The sequence below is a fragment of the Fulmarus glacialis genome, unplaced genomic scaffold (assembly GCF_000690835.1).
Source record: "Fulmarus glacialis isolate BGI_N327 unplaced genomic scaffold, ASM69083v1 scaffold2195, whole genome shotgun sequence".
NCBI lineage: Eukaryota > Metazoa > Chordata > Aves > Procellariiformes > Procellariidae > Fulmarus > Fulmarus glacialis.
The window spans coordinates 51,888-73,193 of NW_009214739.1; the positions used below are offsets into that span (position 1 = coordinate 51,888).

The following is a 21,306-nucleotide window of genomic DNA, read 5'->3' on the forward strand; positions in this document are numbered from 1 at the left end:
GTTCAATATAAGAATTATGACCTTCACTTTGGAGTCCAGACTTCGGACTTCTGCAGTGGATATACTCTTTCTAAAAGAAAAATAAATGCTCTTGAGTTTTAAAGATCATAAAATACTAATCTGATTAAATTCCTGCATTTCTTCACATTGACACTGATAATCATAAGAGGATGCTCCTGATAGTATGATAGGAAGTAGAGCAAATTCAGTACATACCTCATAGGCAGGGCTGACAGGAGACTGAGACAGGAGGTTGGAAAGAAGAAAAAACAGAACAAAGAAATAAGAGGGGAAAAAAGACAGAAAATAATGTTACTTTAGAAGCAAGCATGAATGTGTGATTATTTTATACTTTCATTCTATGTTATAGAATAGAATGTAAAAGAATTGCATTTGAGCTATGGCAGGTAAAAATCTGGATTACATACCATCCTCCTAGACCTACATGTTTTTAGCATTTCTGTTTGATGAGTTTTACACTACTAAGTTAAGAATCAAAAAAAAGGCTGTTGCCCAGAATTTATTCTTTGGAGGTAGATTCTTAAAGCTGCACTTAAATGTAGCCCCCAGTCAATTTTCAGCTCAAATGAAATGCTTTATGGCAAATGAAAACATTTATACCCAAACTGAAACTGTGTCTGTGTGTGGTGGTTCCCTATGAAAGGATAATTAAAGTACCCTTTGCAGGATTCCACATCATCCTGTCTCAAAGATTTTTCAAATGCCACAATTTCCTAAGTTAGGGCATAACTTCTTCACTTACTTCGTAAGTGGCATTTGCCCAGAAGCCAGACTTAGAAGCTAAATTTAACACTGTGAGCTAAAGTTGGCTTCTTTCTGGTTCACACAATATCAACAAAAAGGTTCTGAAATCATAACTTAGTTAATAATTCCAACTATGAAAGGTCTCCAGGAACTCCTCTCTCAACTGCTCTGACTCTACATAGTAAATAGGGGCAAAATAACATTTATTTTAGTCCTATTTAAAGAATTGACAGATATCTGATTGAATTCAGTGGTCTCAAACAGAAGTTATATTTTGTTACCAGTGATTCAAGTGCCACACCAACACTAATGTGAATGAGGATGATGTTTCTTAGTATATTCACACAGACTGTAGAAAAATGAAACACATTCCAAAGTGCATGCTTTGATTGGTACCACAGTATAAACTGCCATAAAACTTATCTCACAAGTACTGCAGAAGAATGGAGTCCAAAGGACAGATCTGATACAGGAGAACTGACAAAGCTTATGCACACTTAAAAAAAAGGGACAAAAAAGTGAAACACATTCAATGCAAAAATCCCAAAACAAAACAAAAGACATATAGAAGCCATATGTGAGAGCACTTCTGAAAATCTGGTAAATGATTCTATGATTTCCTGAAATAAAGGTGAAATCAGAAAGCTATTTCATTTCTCTAGGTTAATGCCCATCCCTGTACCTACTGTAAACATGTTTTCTTTGTGCATGCATGTGTGTGTGCGCACACAGATGTGATGTTCTGAATCATCCGCGTGGTGATTACAAGTTTTTGATTACATGATTACAAGTTTTTAGAGGAATATAGTCTGCAGTATATATGAAACTTACTGTATTTCTTCACTGGCAATTTTAATATTTTCAATAGTTTTAAAATATGTAGCTTTGCAAAACAGGTATTTCATATCATAATGTATCAGCAAACACAGAGTCATATAATTAAAAATGTTTTAAAATTGAAATTTTTTGCTATCTTGTGACAGCAGAGTGCAATGAATATTTATAGAGAGTACACCAGGATGCTCATACAATTTTTTTAACCAAAATTCTAGAAACAATTCAGAATTAGGGCCAGTGTTCCTCAAAATTTTCTGTCTTGGTATGAATAAGTCAGCATTTCTGACACAACCTACTGAGAATTATGAATAATCTATAAAGATTTCTTTCTGCAGTTTTTGCAGAACTTAAGCACCTTACTCATTTATGCAGCTTTTCAATTAAAAATACAGATTCATAATGTTAACCTTAATTTCCAAGTAGCTTCAGGCTAATGATAATCAGTAGCATAAGTACATAATTATGGTTCTAGATGGTACTGCACATAACACCAGGTCTACAACGTTTGCAATAGTGTCCTTTTAGTATGTCAAGTTTAATAAGTTTAATATTCTAATTGAGAGGAAAACATGATAATTGTTGTGTGTACTTATAAATTCTTTCCTCTCTTTTAAACCTTAAGGTTTTCAAAACTTTCACTTAGGAGTGGATTCATTTACACACAGTGTAAATTCTTAACTATTCAAGTACATTATGACCATGAGTGTTAAAAGGAACAATTGGATTGGAAGGGACCTTTAAAGGTCATCTAGTCCAACCCTCCTGCTGTGGGCAGGGACATCTTCAACTAGATCAGGTTGCTCAGAGCCCCGTCCAACCCGACCTTGAATGTTTCCAGGGATGGGGCATCTACGACCTCTCTGGGCAACCTGTGCCAGTGTTTCACCACCCTCACTTGGCAAATATGCCAAAGATAAAAAATAACATCATTCTAATTTACTTCAGTCATTACATTTTGTTCTCAGAAGAGTTGTTTTCATGATGGAAAACTACTATATTAATGCGTATAGAATACACCATATATTTACATGTGTCTGTGTGTATACTGTACATCTACATATACATCTACACACATATATACAGGTATATACATACACTCACCACAAAGATCTGTTTAAGGAAATAATGGAGATTTCCCCTACTTACTTCTGAACACTTAGAAATATGCTAAATACACAGGCTCCAATAATTAACTATAGCCTTGACTGTTACAGATACTCAGTTTGATACAGTGGTGTTTGGGTCACAGTGTTCTCCTGAGGCAAATCTTTCCTATATCACAAACCAATGGATATAATGGTCTGATACAGAAGAAATTCAACTTTCAGTTCCAGAGAAGACATCCTCCAAGATGCAACTACTCACATTAGCATGGGTGGCAGTTTTAGACCTTCAAAATAACCTAATTCTTGCCAAAGGGAGGAGACTACTGGGAGTATCAGAAGTGCCACATACCTTAAACCCACATACCTTAAGCTGGTGACCTCCCTTTTAGGTCAAGATGCCTCTTCTCACAGCAACGCTTTATAATTTACATACCACCCTCCTCTGTAGTCTATAACAGGCAAAACCAGATCCAATAGCACTAAATGTCATTGCTTCTTAGCAGCAACACCCATGGCCTCTATAGCTAGGCAATCCCATACCAGAAGGACTTCATCCGGCATGCTGGGCGAGGGTTCTGCAGAAACTGTCCGAACGGTGCTGAGTCCTGTTAGGGAAACGTTTGACAGGCGCCTTTTCCGTACACCACTGCAGTTGTTAGGGATTTTAAATGCACATCTCTTATGGTAATTTAGACCACATCCTGAAAAGAGAAATTTATGACCGTATGATTACGGTTTATTACCGGAAAAAGCAAAGAACTTTTTTTTTTTTTTTAAACAGCAAGGGTTCAAAACCACCACCCTTATTTTTGATTAAACTTTTTTCCTCTACTCTGATGTTTCTATATTCTACAAATTTTTAGAGACATAATGTTAAGAGCTCTGAATAGTTATATCTACAACCAGTATTTTTTCTTTGATTTTTCAAAAATATACGGTCTCAAAGCGCAAGAAATTTCTGTGATCCACACTTGGGAGGTAAGGAAGTCTTTCACTGGAAATGGTATATTCCATTGGATACAGTCTGCCTGGAGTCAAATAGTTGTGGCAAAATGAGAAAAGATCGCTATTACAACCTCATATAGACTGACAGCAATTTCAGTTAAATGATCTGAATTAATGCGATACAGAATTAGACACAGGCTCAGGCTCATAAGGGAAGCGTAAGACTCAGAAAACCTTTTCTTAAAAATACATATAGACCAATTTTTTTGCACTGCAGGTTACAGAGCCATATCTAGGAGGCCTCAGAGCAGTCAAAAGGATCAGTTCGTTAATTATTTTGATAGTTCTTACTGTCTCTACCTACTGTAAGTTTTTTTTTGATGCCTAAACAATTTAAAAGCGGCATCGGAGACAACATGCGTAAGTGGAATGGTCGTATCTCTTCCTGAGACTGAAAATCACATCTCACTGCAGCTTACCTTCACATTTGAGTCCCTGACGCACCAGCCCCCACAGCATTTCTCCACAATGGTCACAGAAGGCTGGTGCTCGATACGAATGAACAAAAAGAGCATGGGGCCGGATTTGAAAGTCTTCAAATGTAGCAGAAGCTGTAACACAAGATCATTCCAAAAATGAGTAAAATTAGTAACATAACTAATATGCTTCATCTATGTGGTACTTCATCACAGAACAAAGCAAAATACCTTTTGGTCACTGTGATGATGAACTTTGAATTTTGTGTTGGTTGTTACGCTATATTTTGAAGATAAAAGGATTGATGATATACCATCAACCAATGGTATATCATATATCATATACAATGATCACTGGAAAAAGAATAAAGCTGCTTTTACAAACTTGCAGCAATAACTTCTCTGATAATACTTTTCCAATAAAACACAGGAGAATAATAGCATATCAAACATCAGAAATTGGCAGAGTTCAATCAAACTTTGGAAATTTTTCAACATACTCTTTTACAGACTGTAAAGGTCTATATACATAAGATAAACTGAATACTTCCAGTAAAGAAACATATTATTTTTTTAGACAAGTAAAGGAAAATGTATCAAAAATGGGCCATTTCAGCTGACCATTTGGAATATCTTATTCAGCAGCCTGTGTTGGTATCGGTGAACTGATTGCTGAAGTTGAAAATATACATGAGAGTTTAAAAAGAAAACATGTAATTATACACCCAATCATCAACAAAGACAAAAACCTTGCAGAGCAGTCTGTTCCTAGTTTTCACAATAAGCCATATTAAAAAGCTTACTTAATTAATAAAATTAGGACTTCATAAAACAGTCCAACATGTTAGAACATCCCAAATCTGAAATAAAATAGTTTTCTATTTATTTAACAATGTTAGGCCAGCCATTTTTTTCAGCCTCAAGGGCTTCCAAACACATAAGGATATTTGTTCAAGTATATTATTTTTCTATTTTTTTCCAGACTACAGTAGTCAAGTTCACTACCGTTAAGGCAATGCTCACTCTGTAATGGTAATGCTGTCCTTGGTATACTAGAAGACACAACTCATCAGAACACATTTTAGATGTTGAACAGAATTCTTGTGATTTTACTTTGTCTAGGACTGAAAGTCAAACATCTTTTCTGTGCATGTAGCCGGACGTTTTCTGCAATTCCAACCGAATCAAAGAACACATTGGAAGGATCAAGCACTCAAACTTTAAAATATATTTTGATGTTATTTAAAATATAAAAATACATATTTATTCTTTACTTATACAAACAGAACAAAATACAGGCATATTAACTTCCCTATTTAAATTCATATTGAAGATCTACCATAGGAACTAGGACAACACCTCCCCAGTAGATCACTGGTTTATGGAGTTCGAGAAGGATTCATTTTTCTAGGCCTCTGTATCACCACATGCAGCCACCAGGAGGAAAAGGTGCCACAATCAGGCAACAGATGCCTCTATGGTCCTACCACATATGGACACCTATTGAGCTACGACAGCCCAGCAGCTACATGAGATCAAATTATAGATGAAAACCATACTGAACCTAAAGAAAATTTGCGCTGAGAAGGAGGAGCGAGGAAAATACTTTCAGGAGTTCACAGCCATGCTGTAAGCTCTTTACATAGAAAATACATGCTAGCACCTGTGCTGGTCAGCCTAAAGGTTAGGAGGTTGGATTCTCCACTGTTGGCTCCTATAGAAGCAGCTGATGGGGATATCTTGTGTCATCTGTTCTCCTAGAGACTACCAAGGAGTCATTTTGGGCCTTGGTAATTCACACCTTCCTCTCCTCTCCTCTTGCCTAGTCTATGAAACTGTGATATACACATGGTCTTCAGCATTTTTGAAACTCCAGCTACACGGCATGCTACAACATACCTCCTCAGCAACGCAGACCGCTATAAACACATCACTAAGCCTTCGAATCTCTCTACTTGTTTCCTTCAGAGTTTCAATCTAAGTTCAAAGCCTCGGCCCTTCTGTTCAGGACTTTTGATTTTGGATTTTGCAGAGCATATCTACCTACAGCTTTATGAAGAATATTGCAATTAACATCTCTACTTCTTTGCATAACAAAATGATCATGGAAAAGCTATGTATCTGGGAGCTTTCTCAAGGATAAGCACCAAAACCAGAACACCATGCCCCATCAGATTCCAACAGAACTGCAACGTGCACTTCTTCATCATTGTGTCTCTAGTTTAAATTTACACATAACAAATATAAAACCAAAAAGCTTACTGTCCCAGTTTCGGCGGGGATAAAGTTAATTTTCTTCCTAGTAGCTGGTATAGTGCTGTGTTTTGGATTTAGGATGAGAATAATGTTGATAACACACTGATGTTTTAGTTGTTGCTAAGCAGGGCTTATACTAAGTCAAGGGCTTTTCAGCTTCCCATGCTCTGCCAGGTGCACAAGAAGCTGGGAGGGAGCATAGCCAGGACAGCTGACCCAAATTGGCCAATGGGGTATTCTACACCATATGACGTCATGCTCAGTATATAAACTGCAGGGAGTTAGCCAGGGGGCAGTGATTGCTGCTCGGGGACGGGCTGGGCATCGGTCAGTGGTGAGCAATTGCATTGTGCATCACTTGTTTTGCATATTCTTTTATCATTATTATTATTTTCTCTTCCTTTGCTGTCCTATTAAACTGTCTTTATCTCAACCCATGGGTTTTACTTTTTTTTTCCCTCCAATTCCCTCCCCCATCCCACTGGAGGAGAGGGTGAGTGAGCAGCTGTGCGGTACTTAGTTGCTGACTGGGGTTAAACCACAACACTTACTAAAACAAGATAATCAGTGAGCATGTACTTCTCCCCAAGGGAGGAGAATAAGGAAGACCCTACTATAAGGCCCTCAGACATGATAACCATGAATTTTAATAACATATATGTGAATTTTAGAGATGCAAACTTTTTGTTTATAAAAACAGACTTTCTGGAGGTTGTTTCTAAAAGCATACAAGTAATACTCAAAGCACTATTAAAAAAAGAGTGATGTGTAAAACAAAAATAGTGAAGTCTCAATCTAGCTAAGGATTTAAGTATGTATATAAGTTTATGCCTGTTTCCTTGAATACCTACCTAAAGTTATGCATGTATTTAAATTCTATTTTGAGTAAATGACGTTTGCTAAATTAGAAGATTGGAGAGGTGTTTTACATGGATTTACTGGGTGGTTTTTCAAACAGTATGAACAGTGCAGTAAAAACACAACCAGGCTTAGAAAAAGCAGTAACTTCAATTTAGCTTAATAATTTAGATAATGGATTAAAAATATTTTAATGTATCTTTATATTAAAATGCTAGGTTTTGTGAAAAGTAAGTATGAATATCTCTGTAGAAGCAAATCTGAAATTAAAACCTCTCACAAGCAGTTTTGCCTTAGGGATTTGATCATTTGGCTCTTTTCCTGTGTCCTGAATTCCATCTGAAGCTGTTAACTGGATGGAAAGTATTCTGTTGTTGAGTGTCATTCTCTCAACTCCATTTTTGTTGCACTAGTCTCTCCCCACCCCTTCACAAATGGTGAAGAAATAATTGATATCCTTTCCATTAAAGGTGAACTGAACCTTCCAGTCTCCCTGCAAATTAATTAATGGGTTATCATGGCTTATGCTCTTGTAATAAAAAATGTTTCTACTCCCAAGGCAAAAAAATAGTTTAGAAATGACTTTATTATATCTTTTGTTTAGTTCACGTTACAAATATATGTGGTATTAAATAAATACCACACTCAGCAGTAATAATGTTAATACAATTTTAGGGAGGCAGAAATCAAATGTAAAGAAACCTCCCAAAGTACTGAACTTGAAGTTGTTGTACCAGTTATTATAAACACACATGCAGTATTACATATTTAGTTTTTTTCATTTAAATATGTCCTTCAATTTAAATGTCCTTAAAATTTCTTGTACGGTACACAGTGCAAAACAGAGATGATCAATTTTCAAAGAAAATTGCCTTTCAATGGAAGCTTAAATTTTGCCTAAGTGTTTAATTGATTACTGAATAAACATTGGGATTTTTTTCCTTGACAGAAAAGTAAATTGTCTGTGCTGAATTAAGGCTGGATTTAAATAGCTCTGCAGCAGGTTAGGCTGTTGTTTTCATGGTGAACTCGCCCTCCTGTATCCGCTACAACACTAAGTATGTATTGGAGTTAAAACTCAGCAGGGATGAGCTGACTGGCAAAACTGTTCACCTACCATGAACTGTGAGAACACCTGAACTATATTTCTGTGACGATAAGGGAGCAGGAGCTAGTAATGAAGGGTCCACCTGAACTGAAGGGTCCTGAAAGTTATGCCTAGAAGCTCCAGAAACCAAAGACAAAGCACAAAAAGGAGGAAACAGTTTCAGGGAACAGTGAAGGATTGTCAGATCCTACATTTGTACCGAGTTTTGGGGCTGGAATACAAAGGAGTGTAGACCAGAATCCCAACAAATCACTACCAGAGGACTTACTCTAAAGATACTCTTGGGCACCACCCATAGAGAAGGTCAGCAAGAAATTGAACTTAACAACAAACTACTAGATGAGGAACACCAATCTGTTGGTTGAAAAGGAAACTGAGACAAGTTCTAGGATGCTTCCAGCATTATCAGAAAAAGATACCAATGGTAAAGAAAAGCAGTGATAAATACCATTCTTATTCTACATTTCAACCCTCCTGGCTGAATAACTGGAACTTATCATATCATTTTATACAATGATGTATTAAAAAAAGCCATATTTTATACTGACATGATAAATATTCAAAAATAAAAGGTGGGGAGGATAAATGCATTTTATTTTAAGAAAGCTTTAAATTTGGCAAGTACTGCAGAATACAGCAATAAGAAGAATACAAAACATCATTCTTTCTCCTTCTTTTGAAACTGATTTGGCAATGTTCCACTCTGTTGAAAGGCATGGAAGTGTTTTGGGTTTTAATTTTTAAGGTAAAAATAGTGTTTTTCTAGGCTTCAGATTTACGTGTTCTCACCAGGCTCTGCAGACAGCATTCTGTTTTCTTGTCTCATGAAATTATGTTATTTCAGAGCACTATTCACTGAAACTAGCGTGTCATTAGAACTTGATCTGGAAGAACTATGTTAACCAGCAAGTTACACAAGCCTTCAATCTGTATAAACATGGATAATTGTCGCGGGGGTTGGAGTAGCTGCAGTGCCTGTTGTGGGGGTTGGAGTAGCTGCAGCGACTGTCGCTGGAGTTTGAGTAGCCACAGTGCCTGTCGCCAGGGCTGATCTCTGGATGGTATTCTTAAATAGTTGTTTAACGCTAAACAAGACCCGAACCACATTCAGGGGACATAGCAATAGGAACGTGCTTGTTTGAACATCCCAAGGATATTCAAAATTCTCAAGAGCTGTTGCAAATAGCCTGAAAGAGAAAGGGAAGGTGAAGGAGTGGGGGAAAGTGTTCCCCCCTGTCTCCCCCATAGATTGGTTCTCTGAGGACAAAAGGTAAAGAATGTAATTATTAACAGTTTCTGAGAGGTGACTCCCGAGGTACAGAGATGACAACAATGCTGAGTACAAATATCAGATTAGTCTCACGACCAATAATTTTATCATATCATAAAACAGTGTTACACAGTGCAGCAAAATGGTAACCTTGACCCAGTTCCAAGGGGTGATAAACAGCACAACAGGGAACATATACTGCAAGGAAGGTATTACATAACCCAATATTGACAGCCAGCCCAACAACTTTGAGAGCAAATAAATCAACATTGTGACCAGCGACTATTAAACCAATATAATGAATGCTTATAACAAAGTTGCTTTAACACGCTCTGGTCAGATCTGTCATTATCTCAACCCTTCATGCCCCACGTTGGGCACCAAAAAGGACTGTTGTGGTTTAACCCCAGCCGGCAGCCAAACACCACACAACCACTCACTCACTCCCCTCCCCCAGTGGGATAGGGGAGAGAAAAGAAAAAAAAAGTAAAATTAACGGATTGAGATGAAGACAGTTTAATAGAACAGAAAAGGAAGGGAAAATAATAATAATAACCATGATAGAATATACAAAATAAGTGATGCACAATGCAATTGCTCACCACCCGCCGACTGATGCCCAGCCAGCTCCCGAGCAGCAGTCACTGCTCCCCGGCCAAGTCCCCCAGCTTATATGCTGAGCATGATGTCATATGGTATGGAATATCCCCTTGGCCAGTTTGGGTCAGCTGTCCTGGCTATGCTCCCTCCCAGCATCTTGTGCACCTGGCAGAGCATGGGAAGCTGAAAAGTCCTTGACTAGCGTAAGCACTACTTAGCAACAACTAAAACATCAGTGTGTTATCAACATTATCCTCACACTAAATCCAAAACACAGCACTATACCAGCTACTAGGACGAAAATTAACTCTATCCCAGCCAAAACCAGGACAATAATTTGTATTTCTTGTTCTGCCACCTGTATGGCGTAGTTGACTTTCTACGGCTAAACCTAGCACAGCTTAAATTTTCAGAGCATGCAATTCTGGAAGTAGTTGTACATGAATCAGGTTCTTCTTTTAAACTTCTTCCATAATCTAGTAATTTGTTATGTTTTAAAATCACATGTCTAGAAAGGCTTTCATATAGCCAATAACAATCAAAGTTCTAATTTTCCGAATACTCCTGTGTTATTGACTGAAAAAATAAAAGTCCTGTTGATGAAGAGAAAGATATGTGTATTTTTTTTCAAACTAAATGGAGACCTTTCTTATCAACAAAAAAGCTTCTGTAATGTCAGGCTATCCTTTTGCTTTGATAGAGCACTGATGTTGTGAAAGCAACTTTCCGGCTGTATATAAAATTGTGCAGTAAAAAAAGAAGGGGTTCCAAATATGCCTACAACCATATCCTGAAAAATTTACTACTCTGCAGAAAAGTTTGCAATATTATGTTCTTAATATGATACTGTTACACTGTTAACTCTCAGGCTAACTTGTCATCGTCTACTTAAGCATTCCTAGTATCACCAAAACACAGACATTGAAACTACAACAGTTTTGACAAGACTATTTCATCAAGTCTGTTAATGACTTGGCTGTTAATGGCTAGTACTCCTTGTTCTGGGCTCAGGAGCAGATCTATCATTCAGCACAGCTGGAAATGAGAACAAGAAGCCATTGCAACTCACAGAGGCAAGGTCCTGCTTTCAGAAAGAGGCAAATGATTTACTGATCGTTTTGAGTTCCAAGTCCAAAAGGGCTTTGAGCTATTAGCAGAGGTGAGATCCTGCTATTATGAGCAACAGAGCTTATGTAATGGGAGCTGTCATCTAGCATCCACGCCTCTCATAGCATAAGAAACCATCAACCACATGATTAGCAGCATTATGCAGCTATGAAAAGCAGACATTCTTCTGCTACCCTCTCCCATTTGGAATGCCTTTAAGAGTAATGTATCCTGTTGACTTCCCACAGGCACTCGTAACCAAGTCCTTCCCTACAAGAACTGCTGGCACTTAAAAAATAAATATAACATACCATTATACACTATTCCACCTCAAGCATTGATTAAACCATAACAATTAATGACTGTATATACAATTTCACTGGGCTAACAGAAAGGAAAGCATTTTATTCTTTTTGCTATTCCATCCTGGCAATCAAAGACAGTCTGAGTTTTCGGAGTCTCACCAAAGTCAGCAGAGCTAGGGCAGTTCATACAAGCCAAAGATTTGATCTCTGACATCCATCTTGAAATCTGATTTAAAAATTAAACTAAGATTATCGGGACCCTAATACATAATAGAAACTATAACCTCCTAAAATCTAGACATGTACAGACTTATAATCACTCTGTTTCTTTATTTGTTCTGCTCTGAAATAAGGAAACTTGGATATGGAAAATTTGGATCTAATGAGCTTTCTAGATAGGTATGTGAGTACTTCAGCACTCTAAATTTTATATGCAGGAAAATCTTTCTAATCCAGTAAGTTTTGTTTTGTTTTCCTTACCCATTATTGCTTTATCCCGAAGTTTTAGGTGAAAAATAGCTTAAATTATGAATGCTAACAGTTGGCAGGTAATTGGCTGTAGGAGGCAGGGATGGAGGGGGAGATAAATTTTCAGAATTGAATTTTGAACTCTCAAGCAGAAGCCTGCTACTTGCTAACTGCAATGGGTACAGGCTAGTTACAATTTTTTACAACACCCAGACTAAGCAAAAGTGGCATGTCCTCAGTCCTCCAGTGATAGAGAGACAGGAAACTGAACCACCAACTACAAGGTTGACCACATGTTGTGCTTCTGCACATGGACAATTTAGATTGGAAACACCATGAGCTTGGGGGTCTAGAAAGAAGAGGGGGTGGAAAAGAAAAGTCCCCCAAAACAAGCAGTCATCTCAGAAAGAGGAAGGGGGGCTGGAAAGATGAAGGTGAAGATCCTGCTTCGAGGTAACGTGCTGGAAGTGGGAGAAGATCCCAGAGATCAGGGAGATGCAGGCCAGGGGATGTCCACGGATTTTGGTCAATGACACCCAAGACTGGTGGCTGCAAGCAGCGGCACAGCAGGAACAAACATGACTTTGTGCCCAGCAGCTACCTCCTTCCTGGGAGGGGCAGTGGGGAGCTACTGAATGTAAGGCTGGGAAGGGAGCAAATGAGCCACTGTGGGAGGTAAAAGCTCTGATCTCCTTGGTTTTTAAACAAACCCCAGTATACAGATTCACTATGGGTTGTTGTTTAGATTGTCTCACCCATGACGTGAGATTTAAGCAATAAACTGTAGGAGATAATAAACTATTTACAATCATTTGTCCAGTGCTAGCTCAGACTTTTATGGAGCGTTTTAATAAAAGATTAACATTTATGAGTCAACATGCTTGATTCATCTGTACATTCTGAATTTTTAAAGTTCAATTTTAATGTACTTCTATTTATTTGAGAATGATTCCACAGTTTCAAACCTACACACTATACAGCACAGCAGGTTTTATATTCATTTGAAATCTCACCACAGAATTCTTTCTTCATGAGTTTACCCATTTTTCACCCAAGTGGAAAAAACAGCAATACCTTAGTTCACGGATTCAGGCCCTGTTAATCATAAAATCACACTGCAAAGATATTAATTTAGCATAGGAAAACAAAATTAAATACTCTGCAAATTTACTGGGGCTATTGATGCAGTGTTCAAAATTAACTCTGACTACTGGCAATAAGGAGCAGCTCCAAGTTAAAAATAAAGCCTCTCGCTCCTTTTCTGTGCTCACACTGATCTAAATTAATATCATACAGTAAACACTATGAGTCTTTTACATCTTTATTTCCTCTGACTTTGTTTTCTAAGTTCTTCACAGCTCTCTTCTAAGGCTTCTGAAAAAATCGAGTGATGGATTACATGGTCACTGTCAGAATTATACATCTCATATAACTTATAATATAAGTTGTAAAACTTATTTAATTCCTTCAGGTTTCTTTCATAAAAGGTTAAGAAAATGGTTTCTTACATGGTGAATGAATGCTAATGGTTAAAATATATATGGTGAATAAATGCTGATGGCTAAAAGTATAATGGAATTAAAAATACAATCTTATGCTGAACTCACTAAGGAACCTCTGTGTACATTAAACTATTTTTAACACTCTTTAATGTGAATGATCTGCAAAAGTTTAGATATCTCTTAAAATTACCCTAAGAATTCATAAATATATATCATTATACACAGAATATACACAGGTGGGGTTTTTTTTGTATGGTGTCATTGGATGTCCATGAGCCCTGATAGGATGCACCCAGAAGTGCTGAGGGATCTGGCTGATGTCATTGCGAGGCCACTCTCAACAATCTTTGAATGACTATGGTGATTGGGAGACGTGCCCAAAGACTGGAGGAAAGCAAATGTCACTTCTATCTTCAAGAAGGGCAAGGAGGACGACCCAGGGAACTACAGGCCAGTCAGCCTCACCTTGAGCCCTGGGAAGGTGATGAAACAACTAATCCTGGAAATACGCAACCACTTCTGGCACATGCTTTAGTGTCTGCCTGACTAATAATGCTTTCTTCAGGTCTCAGATCTTTGATATGGGACCATCAGAGACAAAGAACAGAAGCATGACTGTATATAACCATTGCATTTTCTCACCCCCACTTTAATCTTTCTAGAAGACTAGAAAAGGGACAAGAGAATCTAACAATTCTAAGTAAATGGACAATTCGCACATGAAATGCCCAAGATGACATAACCTGGACAAAATAAATTAATTATTGCTCTGAATTGTGGTTAATTTTTTTAAATGGATTACAACAATTCAGGAATGACTCATCATGGAAACGTCTCCAGTGGCTGGCCAGGTAGATCTGAAGGTCAAAAAGATAAGCAAAATGTTTAGAGAATATATCGTTGCTCCACTGAAGATAACAAAAGTGTTCTACTGACTTAATAGGTTTACTCAGGATTTCACCCATGCACATAAATAAATGGGATTGAAATTAATGTTGGGAAATGGTGATACTAATATTTCTCACCTGACATTGTGTTCAGTTTCTGTGAGACAGACCCAGAAAAAAGTATGGTAAGAGAGAAGACGGATGAGAAAAACCACTGGAGGCATGGAAAAGACTGCCATATAAGGAGAGATTAAAAGACTGGAATTGTTTCATTTGGAGAGGAAATGAGTAAGAATTTACCGGATTCAAGAAGAGGAGGAAGCCAAAAAACCAAACCAGGAAACAAACATAACCCCTGTAGTACAACCTTCTGCAGCAACAAACTAGAGTGACAGGAGTCTTCATGTCCTAAGAAGCAGGCAAGCTCTCCAAACTTCTTTTTGGCAACAAGTTACACCTTAACTAGGTTAAGAGAAACATTCTTGGGGCCTCTTTAAGAGCCGGAGTGAGCCAGATTTCAGTTGGAACGACAATGTCTCCAGGCTTGAGTCACACTACCATCCAGATATAAAAACCAGCAGATTGCGACCTGTGGCAGTTCCTGAGTCTGTTCCTCCTTAGTTTCCGTTTCAAATTGTTATATTCCCCAAGGGAAGGAGGTTTGCTTGTTTGTACTCAGACCTGCTTTAGCTACAAACTTCAAGCACTTACTAAAAGAAAATGTGTATCTTACTATAAAGGGTTGCAAACATCATTTATTGGAAACAACCATGAGACTGTGTATTGTGATTTGCTCTTTCAAAATACCAAACCCAATAGTCAGCCAATGAAAGTAAATTCAATGAGTTTAATAGTGATACTGAAAGATATATATTTTTACATAAACCGTATTTATTTGAAACCTACTGGAGCAGTGAGTTATTAAGATCATGAATTCAGAGAGACTGAAAAAGTAGAGGGATTCTCCAAACAGTAGATTTTTTTTTTTTCCTGACATATATCCAAGTAGTGTAGAGTACGCTGTTGACAGGTTAACAGTACAACTCTTCTGATGGGCAAGTTATTCCAGGTGGGTTACCTTTTATTTTTCACTATGCTCCTCTCTGAATCATTTACAGCTACTCTCCATTCAAGACTCACTACTATCAATTAACAAACACGCTGATACAAATGTTTGGTCAAGCATGTATCGGTCAAAGAAACTGTCAAACAAATGTATCAAATAAAAACCTATATGACATATCAAAGAGTTTTCTGCTTAGCCTAGGCACGGCTTGTTCCCCATTACATGCTGTAGCTAGTGAAAATGAAGTGGGAGAGGTAGTTATTTGATGGAAGGGAATGGAGCCTGCTGAGGAAAAGAGAAATCTTCAAGTTTTGGCAGTTTTATGATTAGAATCTGTGTTAGTAGCAGCAACAACTGAAAGAATATGAAGAACTGAGAAAAAGAGAAAGAAAATTTAATCCAAGTTTTCTTACTCACATACTCAAAAAAGACGATTTACATTTTTTAGAGGTGAACAATTTTTTTTCTAATATACAACTTCAAATGAACCTATACTAGTGGTTTCTAAAGTGGTGTGCACACACGCCTGGATGTGCATAAGACAATCCATTAGGGTACAGGAAGAAAATATTAGAACTTCAGCAACACGTGTGAGTTATAAATAAATAAATATACATATATTGGGGGTGTATGCTCAAAAATTTTTAGTGATGGGGTGCACAATAAAAAAATTTGGAGACCACTATCTATAGGACTTTGCCACTCTACCTTTAAGAAAAGCTCAAGTGCTATTAAAGACACATCCTTTGAAATAATTTATAGCCATGTCCAAGTTTCACGCACCACAGAGTAAGGAAAGACTCAATAGATTAAATAAATTTGTAAAACAGTAAATAGAGTTGATTCATCCTTTGATGGAAATATGTTTTCTGTTAACATGAACTTTTGTTTTCTCCATCAATGCCTTTTTAATTATAAGCATTTCATACAGATTCAGAATGCTAATCAGATGATATCATCACATTAAAAGTCCAAATGGGCATAGAAATATCCATTAAAATATAGGACAATGTACCACAAACTCCAAGTTTCATTCATCACCTGAAGTCTTTTGAGAAAGGATCAGCTGGAGAGGGGGCTGCTGAAGTCTAATACTTGAATAATCTATTGAGCTACTGTTATTAACTGGGTTGTGTTACACTCAGTCAAAATGATAATATCTAAAACCTTTTAAAGAAGGGTAAATGTGACGTGCATCATATTAAGAAAATGGAGTAAAAATGAATAAGAAAGGAAAAAAAAAATCACCTCACCCAAGTGAGAATAAAATATTTTAAGGAAAATAAGTTTTTTAAAGTTCAGAGGTTTTAACATATATACCTACTCTATTACATAAAATGAACATTAAGAATTAATTAGATTTACTTTAGAAACTGATAAGCATTTTTTTAGTGCATTAACTGCAATGTATGTAACTGTAATAAACTGTAACCAACTTCAAACCCACCTTTCTTGGAAAGCTGGCTATACAACTTATTGATGCATAATAATTAAAAATAATGTAATTGCTTATTCTACCTTAACCATAACAACACAGAAAATTCATAGTCATTGAGGTTACCCCTGTTAAACTGATGTAACTTGAAAAATGTTTATTTTCAGTGAAATCTTGTGATAAGAATACAAAAGCATAAGAATGACTGGATCAGACCAAAATCTACTAAGCCTGGAATCCTGCCTTTCAAAAAGGAGTTCCCAAAGCAGCATCAGCATCTGGTGGTATTTCCCCAGTCCACCACCTCAGATGCCTATGCTTTGCAGCAAAAGCATTCTCTGAAGCAGAGAGGAGGTCACAAAGACTGACACAAGGGCAGTGACATTACAAGCGTTTTCTGTTTTGTCTCTATTCCTTTCCTAAAAATTCCAAGACTTGTATTTGCTTTTCTTGACTGGTACTGAGCACTAAGATGACATTTTCACATTATAACTTGAACTTCTCAATTTTTGGTAGTATCAGCTAACTCCAAGCCCCTTGTTACATAGATAAAAATCATGAAATTCCCCTGACACTTTGTATTGATCTATACTGAATTTCATCTGGAGTGACACTGACACTTTACTAGTCATGCTTTCCAGATCATATATGAATGTATTTAACAGCACAGACCTAAGAACCTCTGCTAGTGATCTGCTTCCACTGTGAAAATGAAGCCTTGGACAGTTGCACATTATGTAAATAATGTGTAAGACAATTATAAGCTTAACAATGAATTGTCATTCTCTTATCAAGGATGTAGCTCTTCTGTTCCTCCCAAACCTTCCTGGAATACATCATCCTTAGTCCCCGAGATAAGCAGTGTCAAGATGACCTGAACATATAGAAAAGGCTATATTTCAAAGACTGTTTTAATAAGCCTTGAATGGTTGTCAGGGTCATCCCCCTGATAAAGCAGCAAACCTGTGCCCTAAAACTGAACTTTGCTTCAAAATGAGGAAGGGACACTTCCCCAAACAACCGTCGACAACCACCAAAGACCACCGCACAAGCGCAGAAGGACTGGGAAGAATGCCAAGGAAGAGAAGACGTAACACTTACATAATCTCATGAATACGTATTAGTTAGGCATGGCTTTAGGCGTGGTTTTGCTAATTTTGTACTATAAAGGAGAGCCTGGAGTTTGTGGCGGTGTGCTTGATTTGTAGAAAATATCCATCCTGCACCCTGTGCAGAATAAAGCAATGTCTCCTCTCTAAACATGCTTGGTTAGTGTGTTTTGAGGGCTTAAAACCAACAACAAAACCAGCATCTATTTCTACCTTTTGTTTCCTAAGTTATAAATAGTTATTTATGCATTTGAGCATTTATCCTCTTCTTTCATGAAAACATAGTTTCTTTATGAGCCTTTGGAAAAGAAAGTGTTTCTAAGACTTCTGGAAAACCAAGCATGCTATCTCAACTGAACAGAAAACTTGATATTTTCATTAAACAGCACACAAATAAATTGAAAATGTATTATCTTTGAAAACTGGACAATTAAAGGTGTGCAATGTAGGATGTCTGATCTATTAGCTTGCAGTGCATCAGTGACCTCTCATAAAAAGGTCCTATCCTGACAGAAGGATTTGTGCACCTTCTCTCAGGGAAAATTCATCCTCCCTACCAACAGTATTTTTTCCAACATCTAGTTTAATTTTTTTTATAAATACAAAACGGCATTGCTTATGATTACCAACTAATCAAGCTTTAAAAATGGCATCTAAAATCTTGACATGAGTGAGAAATTACTAGAGTTCAAAAAGCTTATTAAAAAACGTAAAGGTAATTTTGTTCCTATGAAGAAATACACTGCTTGCTTTCTTGCAATCCATGTTCACAAAATCTTGCCATTATTTCAGATTTTCTGCTGCTGAAATAATCATTAAATACTAAAAACATATAAAAAGACCCAAGGAAGAATAACTAGCATGGCCTGTATTTCTGTAAGAGCACTAGAAGCAAAGTTGACACATTAACTGCTTCCCTATTAACTTTTGCCTGTCGCATGTCATTTTACTCAGTGTGTACTGTCGATGATGCAGCCAGAGAATATAAGGAAGTGATGTTGATAGGATATCTATTTTTTCACCCTATTTTTACCTACTCCCTCCCGCAGCAGAAAGAAAAGAATGGTAAGGCAAGACGGGAGGGGGAGTTCAGAAAGATTCTGTTGATGCAGAAAAAAATACGAATCTTGAAGTCTGTATCCAGAAGGTAATAATTATAACACTTATGAGCTGAAGAAAAGACAATGAAGCAAAACATGAACAAAGAAGGAAAGAATCTTTTAGTCCTAAGAACTTCAAACACAAGGTCATCTATCTGAAATTCATGATCCAAGAACGATGTAGGCTAATGAACAGTGAGGAATACAAAATCAATCCACTTTAACCTAACCAGTAATGAGCCTTACTTCTACAGAAATACGAAAAAAGATGACAGCTAGAGACAATTAAAAGGACATAGAGGAAGAATAATTGTAGAAGATATCATCTTAGACAGGATAGAGAAAAGATAATTGTATTTCTCAAAGACATCAGAAAAAGAGCGTGTTAACATAGCCATGAAGACACCAAGAGAAGGACGCTTTTCAATCACAACGAAGCAAAACCGCAAACTGTGACCAACTATATAAGTACTATAAAATGATGTTCAAAGATATAACATCATGATGTTTATCTCAAGGAGCTGGCAGTCAAACTAACATTATAATCCAGTTATATGTTGATATATGGTATTTACTATAATTGTATAGTTATCCACAGCTTTTATTCAGTTCAATATATGGTATCATATACAAGACAGTATAAACTGTACCGAATCCAAATAAAATGTCCAGATCTAATGATCAGGTGGTGTACTGTCTATATTAAAACAGAAACAGCTTCTTAACAAAAGCAGTGGATCAATTCCTGCCCTCATCAGCTCAGCAAGGGAACATAAAATAGCTGCTATTTGACTTTCTTGCTTCAGGAATCCTGCCAAGTTGAGCACAACTGCTCACAGCAAGCAGATGAAGTACATTCCACTAATTCACACAAGATGCTAATGTTTCATGGTCTGCCTTCCAGTGGCGGGCAAAAGTCTCTTAAATCCCAAAGTAATTTTGCCCCAGTAAAAATAGATAGAATTTTTATAAGCAAACTCCTATTAAAACTGCAAATATAAAATTGTTTTTTGCTCTATATAACATGAAAAGACTTGGCAAATTTACACAGCAGTTTTTAATAAACTTTCATGAACAAGGTATAGCATAGGACATAAACTATGCTGGCAAGAACATAAGTCTGAAGGCATCTAAAGTAATTGTTTCGTTGAAGTCCTCAAAAAACAGAACTCAAAAAGAATCAGAGTATAGAAGCACAGAGCCACAGCAACTCTCATTTGTCAGCTTGTTCTATAGAGTCTGTGCTTCCATTTAAGGGAAAAACGGCAAATATAGTTCATCCGAAAAAGGTCACAAATACACAGATGAAGTGGTGGTGGTTGCATCTACAGACAGCTTGAAATAATAATTTCAATGCATCCTTCGTTTTAGAAAGAGGTTAACTCATCTACAATCCAGATCTCATGTAATAACTCAATGTAAAAACTTCTTAACTATTTAACTTCCCCAGAAAGAAAGGGTATGAAGGACTGTTCCTCTCAATCATTAATATCTCTTTATTGGCATTAACAAATGGCAGTTGAAATAAATAATTTTTAAAGGCTAGTCAAAAGAATACCGAACAGCTTCAAAAACTAGGAGTTAAGCTTAAGGAAACGAGTTTATCAGAGCAAGCATATTCCATTGTGTTCAAATTTATTGTGAATTTTACATTATGTTATTTTGGTGATTTGCATTTGCATGCTTTATTTCATGAGTGGAACATGAAAGTTACCTTTTCATAGGTCCAGTTGAAGCTTGTAGCAAACACTACTTAACCACATCAAGACTGAAGAACACTTTTCAACTTAAGCTCACCTTACATAAATTTACCCCTTTTCTTGAGCAAACAGTAAGACTGCATTTTAGAAAGAGAGACCTTCAAAGATGCAACTTCCAGTTTCTCTTCCTTTCAGTGTTTATGAATGACTGACTACTCATTTACAGCCATCTTTGATTGCAACTTCTGTACCTTGCTTCCTGGTTTGGGCTGCCTACTAATTTTTGAGAGTATTCTAATCAAAAGGAGCCTTGCCTACAAATATAACATGGTAAAATTCTTTCTCCAGAGATTCGGATCCTTTTTCAGTCTGAAATGCAATTTAACAAAGTAAACATTGGATTCAG

General features: G+C 36.9%; 1 protein-coding gene across 2 annotated transcripts in view; it reads right to left on the reverse strand.

Moving 5' to 3' along the window:
- PRKD1 (protein kinase D1) overlaps positions 1-21,306 on the reverse strand; it is a 73,016-nt gene that overhangs the window by 43,357 nt on the left and 8,353 nt on the right. The window contains exons 2-4 of one of the 2 annotated variants that reach the window (XM_009578657.1): positions 4,133-4,264; positions 3,249-3,409; positions 217-240 (exon numbers count right to left, since the gene is read on the reverse strand). In XM_009578657.1, the coding sequence (XP_009576952.1) occupies positions 217-240; positions 3,249-3,409; positions 4,133-4,264 (317 nt within the window). The remainder of the gene's footprint in view (positions 1-216; positions 241-3,248; positions 3,410-4,132; positions 4,265-21,306) is intronic. The other variant, XM_009578658.1, reaches the window with a different exon arrangement.